Genomic DNA, 25,890 nt, shown 5'->3' on the forward strand with positions numbered 1-25,890 from the left:
GGAGAGTGGATGAATAAATGGCCAAAGGATGGTGAAGTGTGGATGGATGGGTGCCGAGCCAGGTGGATGGAGGCACCAAGGTCGCTGGCGTGCCTGGAGAACAGCCATAGGTACTTACAATCCAACCACCCCCATCGGTGGTCATGTCGCAGTACACCTGTAACTTCCGGCTTAGCTCTCCGTTGAGGAAGATGGTGTAAACCCCGCTCAGAGTGTCTCCGTTCATCAAATGCTGGGCACAGTCTTGAGGATGAGGGAAGACCCGGCCCCCTGCACAGGAAAAGAGGCAGTTTCCATAGTGGGGTAGGGACCTCCCACTATGCATGAGAGCCCCTTGGACTATAAAACATTTTAGAGAATCTGACAGTGCTTCATCAAGAGCGATAAGGAATCCTCAGTGAATCTTCAACTGATGTTGGGTTTATCAGACAGTATACAGCTTTATGGGATCTGAAGACCAAAGAGCTGGGTTCACTGTGTGACTCCCCCATTCCTCCTCTTGTTTAGCTTAGGCAAATAGCCTGACTTCCTGGCATCCGTCTTCTCATCAGAAAGATGAGGATAATAAAAATATTCCTCTAGCAAGGGTGAAAGTATGTTAATACAGAGAGTGATGGGTTACTTAGGCGATGATTACAGATACACGGGCCACAGTAAATCACCGCAGAGCCCACATCTCAAAAGAATGAGAGGGATTTAAGCACAGCCGTCCACCATTTTCACAGCAACCCGTAAGGAATGCCCCAAACAGGCTTAGTATTAGCAAGAAGATGGGTATCTATTTCTCATGTAAAATAATTTCCTGATTGGACTAAACAATCAAATGGCCATGTTTTACAGTTCAGTTTAAGTTTAAGGAGAGGGCAGAGGAAATAAATTGCTGCTCATCTTTCAGAGAGAACAGCCCAATTTGTAGAACAATATCTAATTAGCTGAAAGAGAAGCTTAAATCATGTGTCTTGAAGAGCTTGGCTTCAGGGCAGATTTTAATGCTCAACAGGCAAGCCAGAAAGCAGAGGTCCCAAGGGAGGAGCTTTACTGGACTGCAGGAGCTGATGGGAGCGAGTTAAAGGCAGAGCTTTCCAAGGGAGGAAAAGTGCCTTGGGTGCCCTGTAAATATATGATCTCTGGGTTCAATGGAAAGGGTGGTGCGCTGCTGTGGTTCTGCATCCTGCGAACTGTAGCAGAATCATGAAGAGGTGGGGTAGGGACCTGATGGCAACCTATAGCAGCCCCTAGTGGCAGAACCCATGCACTGCAGGTATAACAGAGGGTCACTTGGAGAGTCACCCAGTGGGCCGGAGCAGGCAGCGGCACAATGCCACACAAGGGAGGTAACATAGCCACCTCAACGACGCATCTGTGCTAGTAAGAGCTTCTGGTGGTTTGGTAGGCTTTATGCAAGACCCCTATTGGAGATGTGTTAACTCCTCCTGCGTAAGGACTGTCCAGCGTGCCGCCACACCACAGATTAGGTTCCCTCCCATTTAAGGTAGTGTGGAACAAGCCACCACCTGCTTCAGGCATGTTCCGCCAGGGAATACAAAATAGTCCTATAGAACTAGTACTTTACCAAGTGTGCATTTATTTCCATGTAATTCTTGCAAGAAACGTGAGAGGAAGACATTGTTATAGATTGAAGACTTATTTTACGGAGAAGGAAACTAGCTCAGAAAGATCACGTGACTTCCTCTGTTCACTTGAACTTAGGTTTTCAGACTCCAGGTCAAGTGCTCCTTACACTACTGAAATGGGGACTATAACCTATGATACAGTTAACTGGATCTACATCTATTCAGATAGCAAACGATTAATGAACATCATATGGGTCTCCCAGGTGGCACAGTGGTAAAGAATCTGCCTGCCAAGCAGGAGACCCAGGTTCAATCCCTGGCAGGGAAGATCCCCTGGAGAAAGGGAATGGCAACCCACTCCAGTATCCTTGTCTGGGAAATCCCACGGACAGAAGAACCTGGTGGGCTACAGTCCATGGGGTCTCAAGAGTCGTATGCGACTTAGAAACTAAACCACAACAAATATTTATCTTATAAGCATATAAGGCCCCAAAGATTAAAGTTAGCTCAATGTTCTTTGTTCACATTAAATATCTTAACCCTCCAAAATGTATTTCCTTGATAGCTATAGAAAAGCTCTCAACTTGCATCTCCAGCCTGTCCAAGAGCTCCTTAGAGTACCTGATCCCACCTGTTCCTAGAGGGTCCAGTTACATTTCGGGGACAAGCGTGAGTGAGCACCTCCCCCCCGGCCCCCTTGCCACCTTGGGAGCACAGTGATTATTTCTTGGCTTCCAGGATATTCTCTAGCTGGTCTTTAGAGCAACTGGCTTGTCTGCCTTCCTTTTTCCTTTATTTTCTCACTGCTTGAGTTTCTCATTTTAGATCAACATAAAACATGCTTGTCTTCAGCTCACTTCTGCCTTATGCACTAATAACCCTATCCCCTGAATCTGCCTCAGTTCCTTAAAGGGGCCAGAACCCCACGTTTCTTCCCAATACACATATAACACCAGGCCAAACTTTAGAACAGACAAATAAATGATCATATATAGGCTCCTTCACATTGATAATGTTGATTATTTAATATTTCTGTTTAGATCCTTTCAAAAGGCTCAAAGATATTAGTTGTTTTAAAGGTAGAACTACCAAAACCAAATATAGGACAATGAGATAACTTGTTCTGGAGGAGAGAAGCTTTTACATATCTAAAGGCTGTCATATAAAAAAGGGATGCATTTTTATAAAGTCAGAAAACAGGGATAAAATCAAATTAAGAAAAAGTGGACCTAAGGAGTGTCCTGGGTCAGGAAGATCCCCTGGAGAAGGGATAGGCTACCCACTCCAATATTCTTGGGCTTCCCTTGTGGCTCAGCTGGTAAAGAATCCACCTGTAATGTGGGAGGCCTGGGTTTGATCCCTGAGTTGGGAAGATCCCCTGGAGAAAGGAAAGGCTACCCACTCCAGTATTCTGGCCTGGAAAATTCCATGGGCTTGTATAGTCCATGGAATCGCAAAGAATCAGACATGACTGAGTGACTTTCACTTTTACTTTCAAGGAGTGTGTAAGTTTGGATGGGATGAAGGTTCCAGACTGCACCCTGGGAGAGGAAGGGGCATGGTCTCCTCCTTCTGGGCCCCCACACTGGACTGGTTAGTGGAGGTGCTCACCAAACGTGTGCAGGGCTGATGCATAGTTGCTGGATGCATTTGCCTTACCTTTGACAAATGGCAAGTCCACCCGGTGGCTTAGAGATCCCACTTACTATGATTTAGTCTGTAGCATTAATGGAAAGAATCAAAAGCATTTTGCTTGTACAGACTATCTGGGGCAGCAATATTCACATCTTGGGAACTTGAAGGAGACATTTACTATAAAACCACTCCTCTTCACCCTACTCCAGCTTTCAAGACTGTCAAAGTTTTACCTCCCACCACCAGTCCATGATCAAATTATTATTCCTTTTCAGCTGTTGAGAGGAAGCAGACTCATTAATTGTTCCCAAACCAGAGACTATTAAAATTGAGTTCCCTGGGTTTTGCAGCAGATCTGCTTAATCAGAATGCTGGGGCAGGGGTCGGGGGAGGGGGCTGGGTATCAGGAATCAGTATTAAACTAAAGCTCTTCAGATGAGCCTGAAGACCAGCTGGATTTGAACTCCACAGTTCCTCTAGCATGTTTTCCTCTTCTTAAAGAGTCCAGAGGTGGAATTGGTTAGCTAGACTGTGCTCTAAGGGGTGCAATGATCTGCTTTCTCTGCTGAGATCCACATGGCAGAGTGGATAAACACCTCCCCTCTTTCCTTCTTTTCTTTCCCATTTTCCCTTTCCTTCTCTCTCTCTTTCCCAGTGGGCATGTCTTGAGTAGGCTGGTCCCAAGATGTGTAGATTGAGCGAGAGGGATAAGAGACTCTAATTATCCTTGAGTTTAAGCCTTGTGTCCCAGTTTTTACCATTAAATTCTCCTGTGGGGTTATTGGGCCCTGGTTTAGTTAATAATATATAATACACTGGTTCCCAATGTGCTTTGTTCATTGCGTGTACACTGTGGCTTCATATGTTTTTAAGAGATTATCAGGGCATTTTTGGGGGCACCCTTAGCTCTCTGGATGTTATACATCTAAAATACCAAAACCTCACCTTTAATCCTAATGTAGATCATCCCAGTAGTTTTTCCAAGGCAGAAATTTTAGGATGAAGACCAAAACTGGAAGGCTTTCCTTCTCTTCCCCTTCGATACAATTACTAGGGCCTGGCCTGACAAAGAGGCTTTTTTTTTTTTCTTTCTTTTTTTTTTTTTTTTAAAGCACAGGCTGTTGTGATTACCAAGTTGAGAGGAAAACAATGCCAAGCGATCGGTACAGTGAAATGTCTTACAGCTAAGTGTTTCTAGATGTAATTGGGAGATCAACAGGATCAGGGCATTCACTGGAAGAATGGCTCAGAAATTGGTTTCTGTTGGGCATCTGGAGGCTGAATGCTGAGTAGAGGGAAGTGAGCTCTGTGATAAACAGTGCAAACAGAGCGCCCCCAGTTGGCTGGGAGTGAGGGGAGAGATCCTGTCCCTGCTCTGTCCCTTACTTGCTTTGTGTTATTGAAGTGGTCTTTAAAATGGTCAGAGTTAATGGCTTTGGAGAGTGTCTGCCCAATCTAATGGCCTTAGCATCAGAACTGAACTATGATTATCAGTATTTACCTCTGAGAACAACCTCAGAAAGTCTCTGCAACTGCAGACAAAAGGTGCCGTTTCATATTAGCACAGGTGAGACCACCTCTGGCCACCCACCCTTACACTTTTTTCTCAGAAGTGGGTTTGTGGGTAGCAAAGTTTGGGGAACCAGTCTGAGGCTGTGGACAGGGAAAAGTTATCTGTTTAGCCCACATGGGCTGTCAAACCTACCATCTTGGCCTCCTTCACAGTATCTTCCAATTGATTTATGTGTTTATTCTTTTGTGTATTAATTCAGCAACCACATAGGAAGTGTCTATTGGGTTCTAAATATTGGGATAAGAGATTGAAATATAGGGAAGCAAAAGACACAGTCTTATTTTTCAGGTTGCTCACACTCTGGTAGGAGAAAAAAAACAAATATAACCCCAAGTTCTGAGTACTCTGGAGAAGAGATAAACAGGAGTATGTTAAGGCTGTAAATTGTCACCTTGTTTATTTAACCTATATGCAGAGTACATCATGCAAAATGCTGGATTGGATAAAGCACAAGCTGGAATCAAGATTCCAGGAGAAATAACAACCTCAGATATACAGATGACACCACCCTTATGGCAGAAAGCGAAGAGGAAAGTGATGAAAATGAAAGAGGAGAGTGAAAAAGCTGGCTTAAAAATCAACATCCAGAAAACTAAGATCATGGCATACGGTCCCATCACTTCATGGCAAATAGATGGGGAAACAGTGGAAACAGTGGCTGACTTTATTTTCTTGGGCTCCAAAATCACTGCAGATGATGAGTGTGGCCATGAAATTAAAAAATGCTTGCTCCTTGGAAGAAAAGCGATGACCAATCTAGACAGTGTATTAAAAAGCAAAGCCATTACTTTGCTGACAGAGGTCCATCTAGTCAAGGCTATGGCTTTTCCAGTGGTCATGCATGGGTGTGAGAGCTGGACCATAAAGAAGGCTGAGCACCGAAGAATTGATGCTTTTGAACTGTGGTGTTGGAGAAGACTCTTGAGAGTCCCTTGCACTGCAAGGAGATCAAACCAATCTATCCTAAAGGATATCAGTCCTGAATATTCATTGGAAGGACTGATGCTGAAGCTGAAGCTGAAGCTCCAGTACTTTGGCCACCTGATGCAAAGAACTGACTCATTTGAAAAGACTCTGATGCTGGGAAAGATTGAAGGCAGGAGGAGAAGGGTATGACAGAGGATGAGATGGTTGGATGGTATCACCGACTCAATGGACAAGAGTTTGAGTAGGCTCTGGGAGTTGATGATGGACAGGGACGTCTGGCATTCTGCAGTCCACGGGGGTCACGAAGAGTTGAACATGACTGAATGACTGAGCTGAACTGAACAAGGAGCTATCAAAACATGAAGTGCACATGTAGTGAATTTTGTGGCTGGTGAGGGTAGGGTGAGTGCTGGAGTATGGGACAGGGGTTAGCAAGTGCTTATCAGAAAGTGCTTCTTATTTTAGGAACCAAAGTAGAAATTAGTCACAAATTGATGGAAGAGGAATATTCTAGGTCTGTGCAAAATGTGATCTATCTGGGAAACTGCAGGTTTCAGCCAGGAAACAAGAAAAAGAGCTGGATTGAGTATGTGAAAGAAAGACTTGGGGAAATAAGAAGGACTGGATCATGACATTTAAGGAGTTGGACTTCCTCCTGAAGGAAATAAGATGAAGAGCCCATTAATGGACTTTAAGCTCAAGTTTTTAAAATAGCAATTTCCCTGTAGTGTGGAGAATGAATTAGATGGGGGTGAGAGTGGAGGTGAGACCTCATCGGCAGGTGGCAGTAGGAATCAAGGTAGAGAGGTAACAATAGCCTTCAAGGAGCCAATGGGAGCATAGAATTAACTGTGCGGTCAACAGCTTGGATGGCTTTATCTTAAGCAGAGTTTCTGAGGAAGGTCTTTAAGCTCTGAAGACCACTTGTCTTCTACCTACCAAGGGCTAACATAACAGGCTTCTAAATCTTCCCTTTGAAGATCAACTAAAGGCACCCTAACAGCAAAGAAATGTTCTGACATAATTTACTATTCCTTAGATTTACTAATATGAGGAGATCCAATTCTATGGCAGATTAATTGATCATAGACAGGCAGCTTCCAGCCTGGTCCTTCTCTGTGGCTTTTGATTTAATATCGCAAGGAAAGGCCTCCTACCTAGTCTCTTCCTGCCATCCTGGCCCCACTTGCATCTATTCTCTATATTTTAACCAGGGTAATATTTTTATACTGTAAAAGTGATACTATCTCATCCTTTCTCTCACTTGCTGAGACCTTCCAAAAGCTTCTCCAATCAGTGGCTCTGATTGTAATGGCTTCTTGCAATTAGAATAAAATCTAAAATCCTTAACACATCCTATAAATTCCTGCATGCTCTGCCTCTGCCTTGTACCTCTCCCTCTTTCCATTGGCTTTCTTTTAATCTGTTGAATATGCCAAACTTATTCCTCCCTCGAGGTGTAGTAATTACTCTTCTCTAGGCTTGGAATGCTCTTCTGTGTGATTCATTCTCATCATTCAAGTCCTGGCTCAAATGGCTCAGGTCAAAGAGAGGTCTTTCCTGACCACCCTTGTTGAGGCCAGAGTCTGGGATGTGGGAAATAGTGGCAAGTGAGTTCCAGTGCAGAGGAGATAATTTGAAAGAAGCCTGGGTCAGACCCACTTGCTTATCTTGGAGAGCCCCTCAAAGAGGCAGAAGGTAACTGGGATGCCCCCTGGGGACATAGATGCTGGTGAGAGTGATTTTCAGGAGTCTGTCCTACCACAAGGACACTGGTACTGGCAAGTGCTATTTTGAAATCCTTTCTCTATCCTATTAGCACAAAGCATTTACCCACTCATCCAGCATCAGCCTCAGACCCCTGGACCACACAGCTAGCCTTGTCAGAATCTGGCACTGTCCACCATGGGCTAGCAGCTGCCACTTGGCTCAGAGCCTGGCAGCCAACCAGGCCAGGGGCCAGCGCCACCTGCCAGCATACCCACAAGAGTCAGTCCCCTTACAATAGAAGGACCCACAGAGCCCACACAGGGAACACTCCTAGAGTATATAACTCTGTGACCAGAGACAAGTGTGCTGCTGGGCTCCATAGGATGTTCCTACATAAGGCTACTCATCTGAGATCAGGAAACATAACTGACCTACTTAATACACAGAAATAAAAACAGAGCATGAGACAGAATGAGAAGACATAGGAATATGTTCCAATGAAGGAATAAGACAAAACTTCAAAAGAACTAAACAAAGTGGAGATAAACAATCTATCCAATAGAGTTCAAGGTAACAGTCATAAGGATGCTTGATGAACTCAGGAGAAGAATGAATGAACACAGAGAGGAGTTTAACAAAGAGTTGGAAAATACAAAGAAGAACCAAACAGAGCTAAAGGAAACAATAACTTATGTTAAAAAAAACTACATTAAGAGAAGTCAACAGTGGATTAGATGATACAGAGGAATAGATCAGAGAACTGGAAGACAGACTGGAAATTACCCAAACTGAACAGAAAAAAAAAAAAAAGACTTGAAACTTGAGGATAGTTTAAGAGACCTCTTGAACAACATCAAGTGTACTAGCTTCCCATTATTGGGGTCCCAGAAGGAGAAGAGAGAGAAAAGAGGGCAAAGAACTCATTTGAAGAAATAATAGCTGAAACTTTCCATAACCTGGGAAAGGAAACAGACTTCCAAGTCCAGGAAGCAGAGTCCCAAACAAGAGGCATCCAGAGGTCCATGTCAAGATGCTTTATGATTAAAATGGCAAAAATTAAAGGTAAAGAGTCTTAAAGGACTTCCTTGGTGGTCCAGTGATTAAGAATCCACCTGCCATTGCAGGGGACATGGGTTCAATCCCTGGTCCAGGAAGATAAAGAAAGCTGAGTGCTGAAGAATGGATGCTTTTGCACCGTGGTGTTGGAGAAGACTTTCTTCTTTTTTTAAATTTATTTTAATTGGAGGCTAATTACTTTACAGTATTGTAGTGGTTTTTGCCATACATTCACATGAATCAGCCATGGGTGTACACGTGTTCCCCATCCTGACACTCCCTTCCACCTCCCTCCCCATCCCATCCCTCAGGGTCATCCCAGTGCACCAGCCCTGAGCACCTTGTCTCATGCATCGAACCTGGACTGGCGATCTATTTCATATATGACAATATACATATTTCAATGCTATTCTCTCAAATCATCCCACTCTTGCCTTCTCCCACAGAGTTCAAAAGTCTGTTCTTTATATCTGTGTCTCTTTTGCTGTCTCGCATATGGGGTCATCGTTACCATCTTTCTAAATTCCATATATATGTGTTAATATACTGTATTGGTATTTTCCTTTCTGACTTACTTCGCTCTGTATAATAGATGGAGAAGACTCTTGAGAGTCCCTTGAATAGCAAGGAGATCAAACCAGTCCATCCTAAAGGATATCAGTCCTGAATATTCATTGGAAGGACTGATGCTGAAGCTGAAGCTCCAGTACTTTGCCCACCTGATGCAAAGAACTGACTCATTTGAAAAGACCCTGATGCTGGGAAAGATTGAAGGCAGGAGGAAAAGGGTGTGACAGAGGATGAGATGGTTGGATGGCATCACTGACTTGATGGACCTGAGTTTGAGCAAGCTCTGGGAGTTGGTGGTGGACAGGGAGGCCTGGTGTGCTGCAGTCCATGGGGTCACAAAGATTCGGACACGACTGAGTGACTGAACTGAACTGAGGGGCAACTAAGCCCATGCTGAAGTCTGAGTGCCTAGAACCCAAGCTCCATAACAAGAGAAGTCACTGCTATGAGAAGCCCCTCACAGTGTAACATAAAGTAGCCCCTGCCCCCTGCAACTAGAGAAAGCTTGCACACAGCAACAAAGACCCAGCACGGCCAAAATTAAATAAATAAATTAATTAAAAAAGAACCTTAAAAGCAGCAAGAAAAAAGCAACTAGTTTCATACAAGGGGACTCCCATAAGACTTTTCACTGACTTTTCAGCAGAAGCTTTGCAGGCCAGAGGAAATAGCATGATATATTCAAAGTGATAAAAGGAAAGAACCTACAACCATACTCTACCCAGCAAGCCTACCTTTCCAATTTGAAGAAGAGATAAAGAATTTTACAGACAAGAAAAGCTAAAAGAGTTCAGCACCACTAAACTGGCATTAGAGGAAATGGTAAAGCGACTTCTTCAAGCAGAAGAGAAAAGACTATTATTAGAAACATGAAAATTACAAAAGGAACACTCTCATTGGCAAAGGCAAATGTGCAGTAAAGATAATAGATCAACCGATTATAAAGCTGGTAGGGAGTTTAAAAGCCAACAGCAGCAAAATCACCTATATCCACAATAAGTAGAAAAGGAATACACAAAGCAGAAAGATGTAAAATATGATGTCAAAAACATTAAATATGGTGGCAGGGGTGGTTAAAAAAACAAGATGTAGTGTTTGCAAAAGAACAGATCAATAGAGCATGGAATAGAATAGGGAGTTCAGATTCAAATCCATGTATATATGGGACTTAATATACAATATAACACCATGAATCAATTGGTTACTCAGTAAAAGATGGATTATTCAGTAAAAGATGCTGGGGAAATTGGCTCACTGTGTGCCTACCTAATTTGTTGTTATTGTTTAGTTGCTCAGTTGTGTCGACTTTTTTTGCAACCATATGGACTGTAGCCCCACAGGCTCCTCTGTCCATAGGATTTCCCGGGCTAGAGGAGTGGGTTGCCATTTCCTTCTCCAGGAAATCTTCCCAACACAGGAATTGAACCTGCATCTTCTGCATTGGCAGGTAGATTCTTTACCACTGAGCCACCTGGGAAACCAATCCCTACCTTATACCGTAAATAAAATTAAGACTAAGCTGAAGTTGAATGGTTCTATGAAGACCTACAAGACCTTTTAGAACTAACACCCAAAAAAGATGTCCTTTTCATTATAGGGGACTGGAATGCAAAAGTAGGAAGTCAAGAAACACCTGGAGTAACAGGCAAATTTGGCCTTGGAACACGGAATGAAGCAGGGCAAAGACTAATAGAGTTTTGCCAAGAAAATGCACTGGTCATAACAAACACCTTCTTCCAACAAAACAAGAGAAGACTCTATACATGGACATCACCAGATGGTCAACACCGAAATCAGATTGATTATATTCTTTGCAGCCAAAGATGGAGAAGCTCTATACAGTCAGCAAAAACAAGACCAGGAGCTGACTGTGGCTCAGTCATGAACCCCTTATCACCAAATTCAGACTTAAATTGAAGAAAGTAGGGAAAACCACTAGACCATTCAGGTATGACCTAAATCAAATCCCTTATGATTATACAGTGGAAGTGAGAAATAGATTTAAGGGCCTAGATCTGATAGATAGAATGCCTGATGAACTATGGAATGAGGTTTGTGACATAGTACAGGACACAGGGATCAAGACCATCCCCATGGAAAAGAAATGCAAAAAAGCAAAATGGCTGTCTGGGGAGGCCTTACAAATAGCTGTGAAAAGAAGAGAAGCGAAAAGCAAAGGAGAAAAGGAACGATATAAGCATCTGAATGCAGAGTTCCAAAGAATAGCAAGAAGAGATAAGAAAGCCTTCTTCAGCGATCAATGCAAAGAAATAGAGGAAAACAACAGAATGGGAAAGACTAGGGATCTCTTCAAGAAAATCAGAGATACCAAAGGAACATTTCATGCAAAGATGGGCTCGATAAAGGACAGAAATGGTATGGACCTAACAGAAGCAGAAGATATTAAGAAGAGATGGCAAGAATACACAGAAGAACTGTACAAAAAAGATCTTCGCGACCCAGATAATCATGATGGTGTGATCACTGACCTAGAGCCAGACATCCTGGAATGTGAAGTCAAGTGGGCCTTAGAAAGCATCACTATGAACAAAGCTAGTGGAGGTGATAGAATTCCAGTTGAGCTATTCCAAATCCTGAAAGATGATGCTGTGAAAGTGCTGCACTGAATATGCCAGCAAATTTGGAAAACTCAGCAGTGGCCACAGGACTGGAAAAGGTCAGTGTTCATTCCAATCCCAAAGAAAGGCAATGCCAAAGAACGCGCAAACTACTGCACAATTGCACTCATCTCACATGCTAGTAAAGTAGTGCTCAAAACTCTCCAAGCCAGGCTTCAGCAATATGTGAACCGTGAACTTCCTGATGTTCAAGCTGGTTTTAGAAAAGGCAGAGGAACCAGAGATCAAATTGCCAACATCCGCTGGATCATGGAAAAAGCAAGAAGTTCCAGAAAAACATCTATTTCTGCTTTATTGACTATGCCAAAGCCTTTGACTGTGTGGATCACAATAAACTGTGGGAAATCCTGAATGAGATGGGAATACCAGACCACCAGACCTGCCTCTTGAGAAATTTGTATCCAGGTCAGGAAGCAACAGTTAGAAGTGGACATGGAACAATAGACTGGTTCCAAATAGGAAAAGGAGTACGTCAAGGCTGTATATTGTCATCCTGTTTATTTAACTTATATGCAGAGTACATCATGAGAAACACTGGACTGGAAGAAACACAAGCTGGAATCAAGATTGCTGGGAGAAATCTCAATAACCTCAGATATGCAGATGACACCACCCTTATGGCAGAAAGTGAAGAGGAACTAAAAAGCCTCTTGATGAAAGTGAAAGTGGAGAGTGCAAAAGTTGTCTTAAAGTTCAACATTCAGAAAACGAAGATCATGGCATCCGGTCCCATCACTTCATGGGAAATAGATGGGGAAACAGTGGAAACAGTGTCAGACTTTATTTTTCTGGGCTCCAAAATCACTGCAGATGGTGACTGCAGCCATGAAATTAAAAGACGCTTACTCCTTGGAAGGAAAGTTATGACCAACCTAGAGAGCATATTCAAAAGCAGAGACATTACTTTGCCAACAAAGGTTCGTCTAGTCAAGGCTATGGTTTTTCCTGTGGTCATGTATGGATGTGAGAGTTGGACTGTGAAGAAGGCTGATCGCTGAAGAATTGATGCTTTTGAACTGTGGTGTTGGAGAAGACTCTTGAGAGTCCCTTGGACTGCAAGGAGATCCAACCAGTCCATTCTGAAGGAGATCAGCCCTGGGATTTCTTTGGAAGGAATGATGCTAAAGCTGAAACTCCAGTACTTTGGCCACCTCATGCGAAGAGTTGACTCATTGGAAAAGACTCTGATGCTGGGAGGGATTGGGGGCAGGAGGAGAAGGGGATGCCAGAGGATGAGATGGCTGGATGGCATCACTGACTCGCTGGACGTGAGTCTGAGTGAACTCCGGGAGTTGGTGATGGACAGGGAGGCCTGGGTGCTGCGATTCATGGGGTCGCAAAGAGTTGGACACAACTGAGTGACTGATCCGATCTGATCTGATCTGATAACAATACATCCAGAAAGTTAATAGAAGAACATGTAGAAAAATATATTTGTGTTCTACAGGCAGGGTTAGATTTTTTAAAGAAAGACTTCCAAAGTTCAGATAATTATAGCTAATACTTAACTAGCACAGGAACCCAATGGAAAGATGGACAAACTATATGAACAGGTAATTTACAAAAAAAGGAAACTCCAAAGTCTAACAAGCATTTGAATAGATGTTAAAAAAAACAAACATTATTTAATGAAATTCAACTAGAACAGTGAGATATCAATCACTCCTATTAGACTGTCAAGAACTACAAAGCTGGATCATGTCAAGTAATTAGGAATGATGTATATCATTAGGAAGTAGGATCCTTTGTGCACTGTTGGAGGCTATGTAGACCAGTACAACCATTCAGGAGAGCAGTACTTAGTTAAACCATATAAACACATACCCTAAGACCCAACAATTCTCTTCTGGATACATATATCCCAAAGGTATTGCCTCAGTGATTTATATGTGGACATGTGAAACATCTATTTCTGCTTTATTGACTATGCCAAAGCCTTTGACTGCGTGGATCATAATAAACTGTGGAAAATTCTGAAAGAGATGGGAATCCCAAACCACCTGACCTGCCTCTTGAGAAACGTATGCAGGTCAGGAAGCAACATTTAGAACTGAACATGGAATAACTGACTGGTTCCAAATAGGAAAAGGAGTACATCAAGGCTGTATATTGTCACCCTGCTTATTTAACTTATATGCAGAGTACATCATGAGAAACACCGGGCTGGAAGAAGCACAAGCTGGAATCAAGATTGCAGGGAGAAATCTCAATAACCTCAGATATGCAGATGACACCACCCTTATGGCAGAAAGTGAAGAAGAACTAAAGAACCTCTTGATGAAAGTGAAAGAGGAGAGTGAAAAAGTTGGCTTAAATCTCAACATTCAGAAAACTAAGAATTTACAAAGATGGTAACGATAACCCTGTAAGCGAGACAGCAAAAGAGACACCGATGTATAGAACAGTCTTTTGGACTCTGTGGGAGAGGGAGAGGGTGGGATGATTAGGGAGAATGGCATTGAAACATGTATAATATCATATATGAAACGAATCGCCAGTCCAGGTTCGATGCAGGATACTGGATGCTTTGGGCTGGTGCACTGGGATGACCCAGAGGGATGGTACGGGGAGGGAGGTGGGAGGGGGGTTTGGGATGGGGAACACATGTACACCTGTGGTGGATTCATGTTGATGTATGGCAAAACCAATACAATATTGTAAAGTAACTAACCTCCAATTAAAATAAATAAATTTATATTAAAAAATTAAAAAAAACCAAAACAACAACAAAAAAAGAAAACTAAGATCATGGCATCTGGTCCCATCACTTCATGGCAATTTGATGGGGAAACAGTGGAAACAGTGGCTGACTTTATATTTTTGGGCTCCAAAATCACTGCAAATGGTTACTGAGCCATGAAATTAGACCTTTGCTCCTTGGAAGGAAAGTTATGACCAACCTAGACAGCATATTAAAAAGCAGAGACATTACTTTGTCAACAAAGGTCTGTCTAGTCAAGGCTATGGTTTTTCCAGTAGTCATGTATGGATGTAAGAGTTGGACTATAAAGAAAGCTGAGCACCGAAGAATTAATGTTTTTGAACTGTGGTGTTGGAGGAGACTCTTGAGAATCCTTTGGACTGCAAGGAGACCTAACCAGTCCATCCTAAAGGAGATCAGTCCTGGGTGTTCATTGGAAGGACTGATGTTGAAGCTGAAACTGTAATACTTTGGCCACCTCATGCGAAGAGCTGACTCATTGGAAAAGACCCTGATGCTGGGAAAGATCGAGGGCAGGAGGAGAAGGGGACGACAGAGGATGAGATGGTTGGATGGCATCACCGACTCAACAGACGTGAGTTTGGGTAAACTCCAGGAGTTGGTGATGGACAAGGAGGCCTGGCGTGCTGCCGTTCATGGGGTCACAAAGAGTCGGACATGACTGAGCGACTGAACTGAACTGAACTGATGAGGTATTTTCTATAGTATCATTTATGGTGGAGGGAGACTGGAGACAAAGTGATGTTCATCTTTAGGAAAATGAAGACATAAAATGTGATGTGTGCACACCGTGCAATATTTTACAATGGTTGGAAGCAAATGACTTTATACATGTATAACAGTGTGTGCAAGACCAGGGTTGGTCACGTCCAACTCTCTGTGACCCCATGGACTGTAGCCCGGCAGGCTCCTCTGTCCATAGAATTCTCCAGGCAAGACTACTGGAGTGGGTTGCCATTTCCTTCTCCAGGGGATCTTCCCGACCCAGGGATTGAACCAGGGTCTCCTGCATTGCAAGCAGAGTCTTTACCAGATGTCTGAGCCACCAGGGAAGCCATTATAACAACATAGATGGATCTTAAAAATGGTGCTGAGCAAAAAATAGAACAGGGAATGAGTTATGCAATCTAATAACATTTACATACATTTAAAATATACTTAAGGCAACTTTTCAAAAATACATTTTAAAAAACACAACAAAAGTTTACAAATTTAGCACATCAAAATGGCTGCCTATGGAAGGTGGAAGAAAAGATGGGAGGTAAACAGAAATAAATGAATAAACAGAGAGGGACCTTGTTGGAGACTGACACTGATCATATGTGATAAACTGAGTGGTATGATTAATTCAGACCTCTCATCTGACACCCATCCGTCTACCCATGGTAGGCAGGCATGGGAATGGTTTGTTCAGATGGGATGTTTAGAGCCCTACCACCTTCCTCAAATCCAGGTCCCAAAGAAAGGAGAAGGTGGGCCTCTCCTTTTAGGGGTCTGCTCGTTTCAGCAGCAAGAATTCGAGCTGTTTCTAAGTAGTGGAGAGGAGAGAAGCCCCTTCAGTGCCCTACTTAGGTGTGGGGAAATATGGCATAGATAGGAATAGACTGCAATGAATAGTGGCCATGCTCTCCTTGCCCACTGATAATGATGTGGACTTGCATGACCCACGGTCTGTTGTCCCAGAACCCAGGGTTTGCCCACCTTCATTAATTTTCAGAAAATGAAGCTCATGTTAGATCACACTCTAGGAGTTTTCTTGAAAAGCCCCAGAGAACAGCTCAATCTGGCTGCTGGGAGAGCAGGGATGGAGCGAAGGCAATAAAGAAAACTTCTCATTACCCATCTCTGGATGCCTCCAAAAATGATTGTCTTTGCTTAACCTCAAGGTCAAGACAACCTATTTTATAGTGTTCACTGTCTCCGAGGACAAGCTTTAGTGAGCACCTTGTTTGCTTCTTATAGTATTAAAATAGACAATGAAATCTGCTTCTCAGAAGATCATTTCACCAAGTCCCTGTTGCTCTGTGGGGAATATTTGTTTCCTCATTTATATTCATGTCTCTAAAAGACAAGTAGACCTTGGATGAAATTTCAGGCGACAGTAAATTATAAATAATGTATCCATATTTTTTTTTCTCTTCCATACTACTTGTATTTAATTCCCCCCAGAGTCTTGTGCAAACACCAGAGACAAGAGGACAGGAAGCTATTAACATGATGGAAACAATGAAATGGGCTTATATTATATGGCAGGAATGCAATGAGAAGAGACATCTTGATCAAAGGAATTTTTTGAGGTTTTGTGGGAGCCAGTTCTTTTCTTTTTTCCTCTCTTGTATTATTTTTTTAACATCTCAACTTTTTCCTAAACCATTAAATTGGCATCTGCATGTAATGAGTTCTCTTTGCTTGGCCCACCCAGGATAAGATGAAGGTTTGTCAGTGGATGGAGGCCACTTTGGGGTCCAGCCTTAGACTCTTTTGTTCCTTAAGACACGACGTGCTGCTGCTGCTGCTAAGTCGCTTAAGTTGTGTCCAGCTCTGTGCGACCCCAGAGACAGCAGCCCACCAGGCTCCCCCATCCCTGGGATTCTCCAGGCAAGAACACTGGAGTGGGTTGCCATTTCCTTCTCCAATGCATGAAAGTGAAAAGTGAAAATAAAGTCACTCAGTCGTGTCCGACTCGTAGCGACCCCATGGACTGCAGTCCACCAGGCTCCTCCATCCATGGGATTCTCTAGGCAAGAGTACTGGAGTGGGGTGCCATCGCCTTCTCCAAAGACACGACATAAAAAACACTTAGAACAATCAGCTGAGATCAGTCTAAGAATAGGATACTGCTAAGTGGAAGTTCAGGTACTGTTAGTGAAGTCAGAAAGGGTGTCGGTTACTAGAATGAAATTAGCTTCTAAGTCCATCATCCCTGGTGTTCCTCAGATCTCTTGCTCAGCAGGAGTGATTCATGGGGTTCAGGAGGGCAGCCCTTCAATCTTTTAAGTGAAGATAACTCTGCTCTTTGTTTTTGTTTCCTTCTCTACTCTCTCTTTCTCTCTCTCTTTTTAAAGGATGCTGCAGATGGAAAATCCCATGGGTGGACAAGCCTGGTAGGCTGCAGTCCATGGGGTCACTAAGAGTCGGACACGACTGAGCGACTTCACTTTCACTTTTTCATTTTCATGCATCGGAGAAGGAAATGGTAACCCACTCCAGTGTTCTTGCTTGGAGAATCCCAGGGACGGGGGAGCCTGGTGGGCTGCTGTCTCTGGGGTCGCACAGAGTCGGACACGACTGAAGCGACTTAGCAGCAGCAGCAGCAGATGGAGCTTGCAGGGTGCTGCATGTGGCTTCAACGGTGTGAGGGGAGTATGCTCTGGTCCTGAGGGAGGGGCAGGGAAAGGATGGGTTAGAATGTGCTGAGTGTCAGCAGAGGGTGGGGAACTCAGAGAATTGCAGAATCAGGCCCGAGGCACTGCTGCTCCAACCACTTTTCCCTAAGGAAGCCCACTCTGAAGGGATGTCAGGAGATATCCAGGGCAGACAGGGAACTTCTGGGATGAGAAACACCTGGATGCCCAGGTTCCCAGTGAAAGTGAAAGTCACTTAGTCATGTCTGACTCTTTGTGACCCCATGGACTATACAGTCCATGGAATTCTCCAGGCCAGAATACTGGAGTTGTTAGCTGTTCCCTTCTCCAGGGGATCTTTGGAGGCCTCTTTTTCTCCCCCAGACTCTTCCTCAAGGAGTCTAGCTCATGTCACCTGTCAAGCAAACTCCAGTCCTTCTCTTCTTGATAACATCTGCACCCCTACACTCAGGAAGGTCATACACTTGTATTCTCTTCATCTCTAAGAAAATTTGCTTTTTTGGTGAGGGATTTAGGAGAAGGGGGAGGGCATGGCACAGGCAATGAGGACTCATTAATACTGACATGCATATTTTCAAATTATAGTTTTCTCCAGGAGGAAAGGTTCCTTTTCCCTGACACCCTCTTCAGCATTTATTGCTTGTATTTTTTGATGATTGCCATTCTGACCATGTGAGGTGGTACCTCATTATAGTTTTGATTTGATTTGCATTTCTCTGATAAGTAGTGATGTTGAGCATCTTTTTATGTGCTTTTTGGCCATGTGTATATCTTCTTTGGAGAAATGTCTATTTAGATCTTCTGCCCATTTCTTGATTGGATTTTTTTTTTATTATAATAAGCTGCATGAGCTGTTTGTATATTTTGGAGATTAATCCCTTTTTGGTTGCTTCATTTGCAAATATTTTCTCCCATTCTGTGGGTTGTCTTTTCATTTTATTTATGGTTTCTTTTTCTGTGCAAAAACCTTTAAGTTTAATTAGGTCCCATTTCATGTACCCCAATGTCTATTGCAGCACTGTTTACAATAGCCAGGCATGGAAGCACCCTAAATGTCCATCAATGGAGGAATGGAGAAAGAAGGTGTGGGAGACATATATCTACCTCAAATGGAATATTATTAAGCCATAAAAAAGAACAAAATAATGCCATTTGCAGTGACATGGATGGGCTAGAGATTGTCATGTTGAGTGAAGTAAGTCAGACAAAGACAAATATCATATGATATCGCTTATATGTGGAATCCAAAAAAATGGTACCAATGAACATATTTACAAAACAGAAATAGAGTCACAGATATAGAAAATGAACTTATGGTTAACAAGGGGGAGAGAAGGGGAGGGATGAATTTGGAGATTGGGATTGACATATACACACTACGTGTGTTAGTCACTCAGTTGTGTCTGACTCTTTGTAATCCTATGGACTGTAGCCCACCAGGCTCCTCTGTCCATGGGGTTTCCCAGGCAAGAACAGTGGAGTGGGTTAGAATACTGGAGTGGGTTGCCATTTGATAACTAATAAGAACTAACAATAATAGCACAGGGAACTGTACTCAATATTCTGTAATGACCTCTACGGGAAAAGAATCTAAGAGTAGATATATGTATATGTATAAATGATTTGCTTTGCTGTACAGCCGAAACTAACACAACATTGTAAATCAATTGCACTGCAATAAAAATTAATTAAAAATATTATCAAAACTTTATGGTCACTGTGTCTGCATTTTGTTCAGAGCCTGTTGTTATGTAAACAATAAAATTTACTGTGTCAGTTGCTTTGAATCTTAAAAAAAGTATTGACATGCAAATGACTCTGTAAGCTCTGTGTAATTCATTTGAGGAAATCTGCATGTGAGGTGGCAGAAAGAGCCTGCAATCAGACAGACACGTGCATCGTACTCTGTATGCAGTCCCTCTTTGCATGGGCTGTCCCTGTAAGGGGTACTGAAAATCTTCTCCTCCTACAGCTTTTTCATCAGAAATCCCTCTTCCTGGGCTCTGCACCTGGGGTTTAACTGTTCCTCTCAACCACCATTTATTATGTCTGCGATGTGCCCAGCTTTGTGCGAGGTGATGTCTTGTGCATTGCTTCTGTCCCTGGGTTGTCACTATGCCACTGGTCATTTCAGTGGGTTTGGGATGCATCAGTGATTGAGATTTAAATTTGAGCTTTCCAGGGAAACTCTGTGAAAACTTCTAGGCATAGACCCTCTTTGCCCTTAGCACTGTAGTTATAGTGGTAAGTCCGTCTCTGGTTCCCCAAACTGCATGGAACAACTTGGGTATTAATTACACTGATGTTACAGGCAAGTGGGCTCTTCAGTGCTCTCCTTTTCAGAGGGGTTACTGGTCATGCTGCGGGGGCTCAGTGTCAACTGAAGTCTCATAAAAAGAACAAACACCTAAATACATCTTGATGGTCCCCCTGTGCTGTCCACGGAACAAAGCCACTACCTTGGGCTCCATCCCAGATTTCCACAAATTGTCAACCCTCTGTTTACTGGACCTTACTGGGCCCCCAGCTGGATTTGGGATTCTAGACTCAAACTATTGCACACCCTTTGAGGATGACTTCATCTAACAGAGGCCAGCGGAGGGCTCGGAATCTGGCATGCTGTTACAATCCAGGTGGATATGGAGCAAGGCACAGCTGCAAGATACTGCAGAAGCCCCAGGCATATTGTCATCCTGCCCACCACCACTAGCTGCTGTGTTACTAGGATGGGAATTGAAAGCTCGTACCACACTGAGCAAGTAGTGAAACCCATGCATTTGGGGAATGAAATGAGTAGTTTAGACCTAATAAATATGCAGATCAGGGGCTTTGTTTATGTTTCTGTCATCTGTGTCCTTTTTAGGAGAAGGAAAATTTTAATTCAGTGAAAAGCTCCAATCCCTGGGTCTTGGGTGGTAGCTTGAGAAGGGAAACCCTGGAGGACCCTTTAATTAACCTGTGAATGTGCAGGGAAGGGCTTGAGAAAGATGGTGACGCTTTGGTTCTGAGGTAAGACACCTCTAGAAAGTCATGGAGCTTGAGCTTACTTGACTTCAGCCCCATAAAAGAGATCAAGTGTCCTCCAAATTCTGCTTGTCAAAGACCCGTCTTGGATACATGTCTTCATTGAGTGACCAAAAGTTTATTTTTATGTTTTAATTAAAAATCATTTTTCTGATTATCATGCTCATTGTCAACACTTTAAAGATATTGAAAAGTATAAAAAGGAAGGAAAAGGGAGACTCAGTCATAATTTCACTACCCTACGGAATCACTAGTGACATTTGGGTGTATTTGAGCCAGTGCCCTGCTTTGTCTATGGGGTTGCACAGAGTCGGACACGACTGAAGCGACTTAGCAGCAGCAGCAGCAGCAGCAGTGGGGGAGGCGGAGAAGGCAATGGCACCCCACTCCAGTACATGTGCCTGGAAAATCCCATGGGAGGAGCCTGGTAGGCTGCAGTCCATGGGGTCGCTGAGGGTCGGACACGACTGAGCGGCTTCACTTTCACTTTTCACTTTCATGCATTGGAGAAGGAAATGGCAACCCACTCCAGTGTTCTTGCCTGGAGAATCCCAGAGACGGGGGAGCCTGGTGGGCTGCCGTCTATAGGGTCGCACAGAGTCAGACACGACTGAAGCGACTTAGCAGCAGCAGCAGCAGTGGGGGAGGCACCTGGGTAGATGGGTGACTTTCTGTCACCTCTCTCCAGTGATGGGAGGATGGGCTCTGGGGGTGGACAGGAATCCAGTCACCCTGGTGCTCTGAGATGACAACAGAAGTGTGTCTACAGATAATGAACATGGCTTCACTTGCCCCTGCTGGCTCAGATGATAAAGAATCAGTCTTCCAATGCAGGAGCTGCAAGAGCTATGGTTTTGATCCCTGGGTCAGCAAGATTCCCCTGGAGAAGGAAATGGCAACCCACTCCTGTATTCCTGCCTGGAGAATCCCATGGACAGAGGAGCCTGGTGGGCTACCATCCATGGGTTTGCAAAGAGCTGGACACGACTGAGCAACTAACAGTACACTTGCCCCACATGGTGTACAGCCAGCCTCCTCTAAATATGGGGTGGGGAGAGGATACAGTCTGGACAGGGCAGCACTGCGTAACAGACTGCAGAGAGGCACCATGGAAAGTGGCGGGAAGGGTTGTTAACAACACAGACCGCAGAGCTAGCACACCTGGGGTCAATCCCAGCTGTCCTACCTGAGAGCTATGGGATCTTGGGTGAGTTATCTCATCTCTTTTTGGCCCCGTTTCCATATCTGTAAATAAGGATACTAGAACATACCTCATAGACTGCCATGGGGATTAAGTTAGAATACATAATACTGTTGTAGCAGTGCCTGTCAAACAGCCCTCAAATATCAGGTGTTAGTTTATTTCCTGTTGTACACATTAGACCAACCTTACCCCTTAAGGTGGGGTTCCCTGGTGACTCAGACAGTAACGATTCTGCCTGCGATGCAGGAGACTCAGGTTCTATCCCTGGATCAGCAAGACCCCCTGGAGAAGGGAATGGCAACCCACTCCAGTCTTCCTGCCTGGAGAATTCCATGGACAGAGAAGTGTGTAGACTGCAGTCCATGGGGTCGCAAAGAGTCAGACATGACTGAGTAACAATTTCACTTCACTTTTCACCCTTTAAGGGTATTTCCAGTATCTTCTTCTGATATTGGGTTAGCCAAAAAGTTCATTTGGGTTTTTCTGTACAATGAGATGGAAAAACCTGAAGAAACTTTATGACCAACCCAATACTTAGAGGAAGGAAGGCAGAAGGAATGCTGGATTTAGAAGTGGAAGACCTTGATTCAAGTTCTGACCCAGAACTTACTACCATGTAAGTCATTTGATTTCCAGGCACCTAAGTTTCATCATCTGAGGTGAATGGGGATAATAACACCCTTCTCACCAATTGTTGTAAAAGAATGGGTTGAGACCATAGAAATGCAGAAGTGCTTTGTGGATGGAGAACTGTAGACTTCATACTGGGGCTTTATTTGTGTGACTTTTACAGGCAGCAGAGGCAGGAAGGAGGGAAGGACAAACTGTGCTGGAAAAACACTTGCAGAAAATCTGCACAGGAGCCTGCTCTCTTACTTGGTGCACTTAGTTGGTGCAGGAGGACCAGGAATTTGTGTTGTTGGTTCCTATGGTTGCCTTGGTAGTGAGAGGTTCCTGGCAGGGCCATGGCAGTGGGGGAAGGTGGGAGTAGGGGAAAATAATTTTTTTCCTTTGCAAGAAGAGGCAATTGAGTTTCTCTGATGGGCTCCTTCCTGGCCAAGTCTCAGCAGAGGCTGCTGAGGAGCCAAATGCCCTGCAGGGAAGGAAGAGACGGCAGGGTGGAGGTGCCTCTCTCACCTGTGGCGAAGGCAGTGGAGGTGATGCTGCTCCGCTCCGTGTCCTGGGCCGCCTGCAGGAGCACCGTGTAGTCTGTGCTCTCCGACAGGCCCTCCAGTCGGATCCATGTGTCCTCCGCATCCACAATCAGCTCCTGCAGGATGAACCGGGGGAGGGAGGTGGAGGTTGGTGAGCAGAGGGCTCACCATGGAGGGGAGCAGGGAAGGGGAAGTCCAGAACCCGTGGTCAGTATTACAGTGACCATTTTTATTCTCTTGTCCCACATCACGTAAAGAGAAGATATTCCAATAAGCAGAGAGAATATGTCCTATGTGGGACTGAGGCCAGCTCCCCTCCCATGGATGCACATTGGACAAGCTTAGCCGTGGGTTATTGAACTCTGTGGTTTTCAGATCACATGGGGTCTCCTGGAGGTGTGACGAAAGAGGAACCTAGGCCTCCCTCTTCCACACCCACAGACTAGCTCTACTGAAACCTATTCTGTATATTTGGTTTCTGTATAAGATTTCACTTTGCAAAAAAAAAAAAAAAGGATTCCACTGTTAACAAACATTTGACAACCAGTGCTATAGGTGGCCTGTTTCAACTGACCACCTAAAACAGAAATTTGTGATCTCTTTACTGTGGGCTGTATAGATGGAGCCTTTATTGTGCTTATCGAGAGGAACATGAGACTGTCGACTTTGGTATCCAGCTCATGTTTGCATGGCCCTGTTACCGAAAATTCATTCCAATACCATGTACTTATTAATTGGCTTGGAAGCTGGTATTGGCAGCATCAACCACAACTGAGTGAAGCTGCAGGGTAGATGCCCCTATTACCTAGAGCAGAAACTGAGGCTCAGAGAGGTTGAGTGTTTTGCCTCAACTTGCACAGAGAGTAAGAGTAGAGGCAAGACTAACACAAATGTCTGGCTTGCAGATGAGTGCTCTTTCCTCAACAGCCTGCTATGTATCCGTGATGGCAAACCTAGCTTACTCCCTGTGGGTTGCTTCCAGAAAAATCTCACCTTGCGGCTTCCATCAGTGGATTTGTAGGTCAAGACGTAGTTTTCAATCTCTGCTCTGGGAGGCTGCCAGGAGATCAGGGCACTTTGTCTGGTGACTTCGCTAGCTGTCAGATTTGCAGGGGCATCCAGGACTGCAAAGAAAGAAAATGTGAGGAGTGGGCACCCCTCCAGCTCCTCTGTCTTTGATGCCAGGCATGTGGACCAATTTGTCCACCTATGGGATCTCTGGGCTGCTCACATGGTGACCCCAGTTCTTGGTTGGACAGGAGCATAAAGGACACTCCTGGGCAGAAGGTAATCATTCAAAGTCACGATCATTCCTGACGCTATTCCCTCTTCCCTCACCTGGTCCTCTGAGCCTGGATGTGGCATCGTCCAGTCTTAAATCATGACCTTGTTAATCTTGCACGTCTGTGAGTTCACTCTTGAATTTACATCATTCCCACAAGTATACTTTTGTCTACTGTTCTCCTGGCCATGACTGCACCTGGCAATTCTCTCCCAGATATTAAGCCCTTTAGTATCCATCAGACTTTAATGGGCCAGATGCATTCCCAATACCGGCCTCTCTTGACCTGGTTCTACTGATCTCAGCCAGACTCAGGAAGAGAGTTGCAGCCCACTTTCACTGGCGTTTGGGCTGCAGTTAACTAAAGTAACACCTCGTAACTGCATTGTCCAAAGCCTATAGACTCTAATCTAGTCTAGCCCTTGGAAACTGATCATTTTCAGGATCCATAAAGGCCTCCTGGGATATTGACATGGAGTTGACCACTCGAGTACTCACGGGTAGAGAAGTTGGTACTGACGGTACCACTGGTGAGAGGCCCGCTGGTGGCATATATGGTGACCGTGTAGTGGGTCCTAGGAAGCAGGTCAACAAGCTGGAATTCCTCACTGTCTCCATCAACCAGGATGGTCTCTCCAGCAACTAAAGTCAGATGGATATGGATAAGGATTGAACAAGACTATTCAACTTAGGAAAGACTTATCCAGTCCAACGATACTCCTTAAAAAAAAATGCACTGTTAGAGTATTTTGGAAAAAGTCCTCTAGAGGTTATTTAACTTGGCATTATATTCCATACAAAGCTCCCCTCTCATCTTATTTTTCATCATAATTGAGAGATTATTTGGAGGCCAAATAGTCTTTCATATAACATCTACTTGGGTCTCTGGAGTTAGAATAAACCAAATCTGTTGTTTCATGACCCCTTCCTGCCCTTCACTCTTCCTAATCAGGTTTTCTCTCCTCTAGACTAAGAGCATTCAGCCCAAGCCCCATTACATGTATGAAAGTGAAGTCTCTTAGTCATGTCTAACTCTTTGCGACTCCATGGACTGTAGCCTGCCAGGCTCCTCCGTCCGTGGGATTTTCCAGGCAAGAATACTGGAGTGCGTTGCCATTGCCTTCTCCAGAGGATCTTATGAGATGATTCTAAAACTGTCACATTCCTGGCCACCTTTCTCTAAACAAGGAACGGTTTATCAGTGTCCCTGCTGAAATGCAAAACTCAGAAGAGGATCCAGAATGATAATTGAGATGAGCTGACAACGAAAGAAACAGGTTAAGACTCTGCTTTTATTTGTGCCAAGTATGTATATTAATCCTGGTCCTAGGGTGGAAAATTCTGAAAGACATGGGAATACCAGACCACCTGATCTGCCTCTTGAGAAATTTGTATGCAGGTCAGGAAGCAACAGCTAGAACTGGACATGGAACAACAGACTGGTTCCAAATAGGA

The 25,890-nt window shown here is 44.0% G+C and overlaps 1 protein-coding gene across 2 annotated transcripts in view; it reads right to left on the reverse strand.

The window, feature by feature from the left end:
• TNR (tenascin R) overlaps positions 1–25,890 on the reverse strand; it is a 94,524-nt gene that overhangs the window by 12,357 nt on the left and 56,277 nt on the right. For both annotated transcript variants that reach the window (XM_055583648.1, XM_055583649.1), the window contains 4 exons: positions 24,934–25,077; positions 24,147–24,277; positions 23,137–23,269; positions 119–270 (listed from right to left, as the gene is read on the reverse strand). In XM_055583648.1, the coding sequence (XP_055439623.1) occupies positions 119–270; positions 23,137–23,269; positions 24,147–24,277; positions 24,934–25,077 (560 nt within the window). The remainder of the gene's footprint in view (positions 1–118; positions 271–23,136; positions 23,270–24,146; positions 24,278–24,933; positions 25,078–25,890) is intronic.

Source organism: Bubalus kerabau, chromosome 5, assembly GCF_029407905.1.
Source record: "Bubalus kerabau isolate K-KA32 ecotype Philippines breed swamp buffalo chromosome 5, PCC_UOA_SB_1v2, whole genome shotgun sequence".
Lineage (NCBI taxonomy): Eukaryota > Metazoa > Chordata > Mammalia > Artiodactyla > Bovidae > Bubalus > Bubalus kerabau.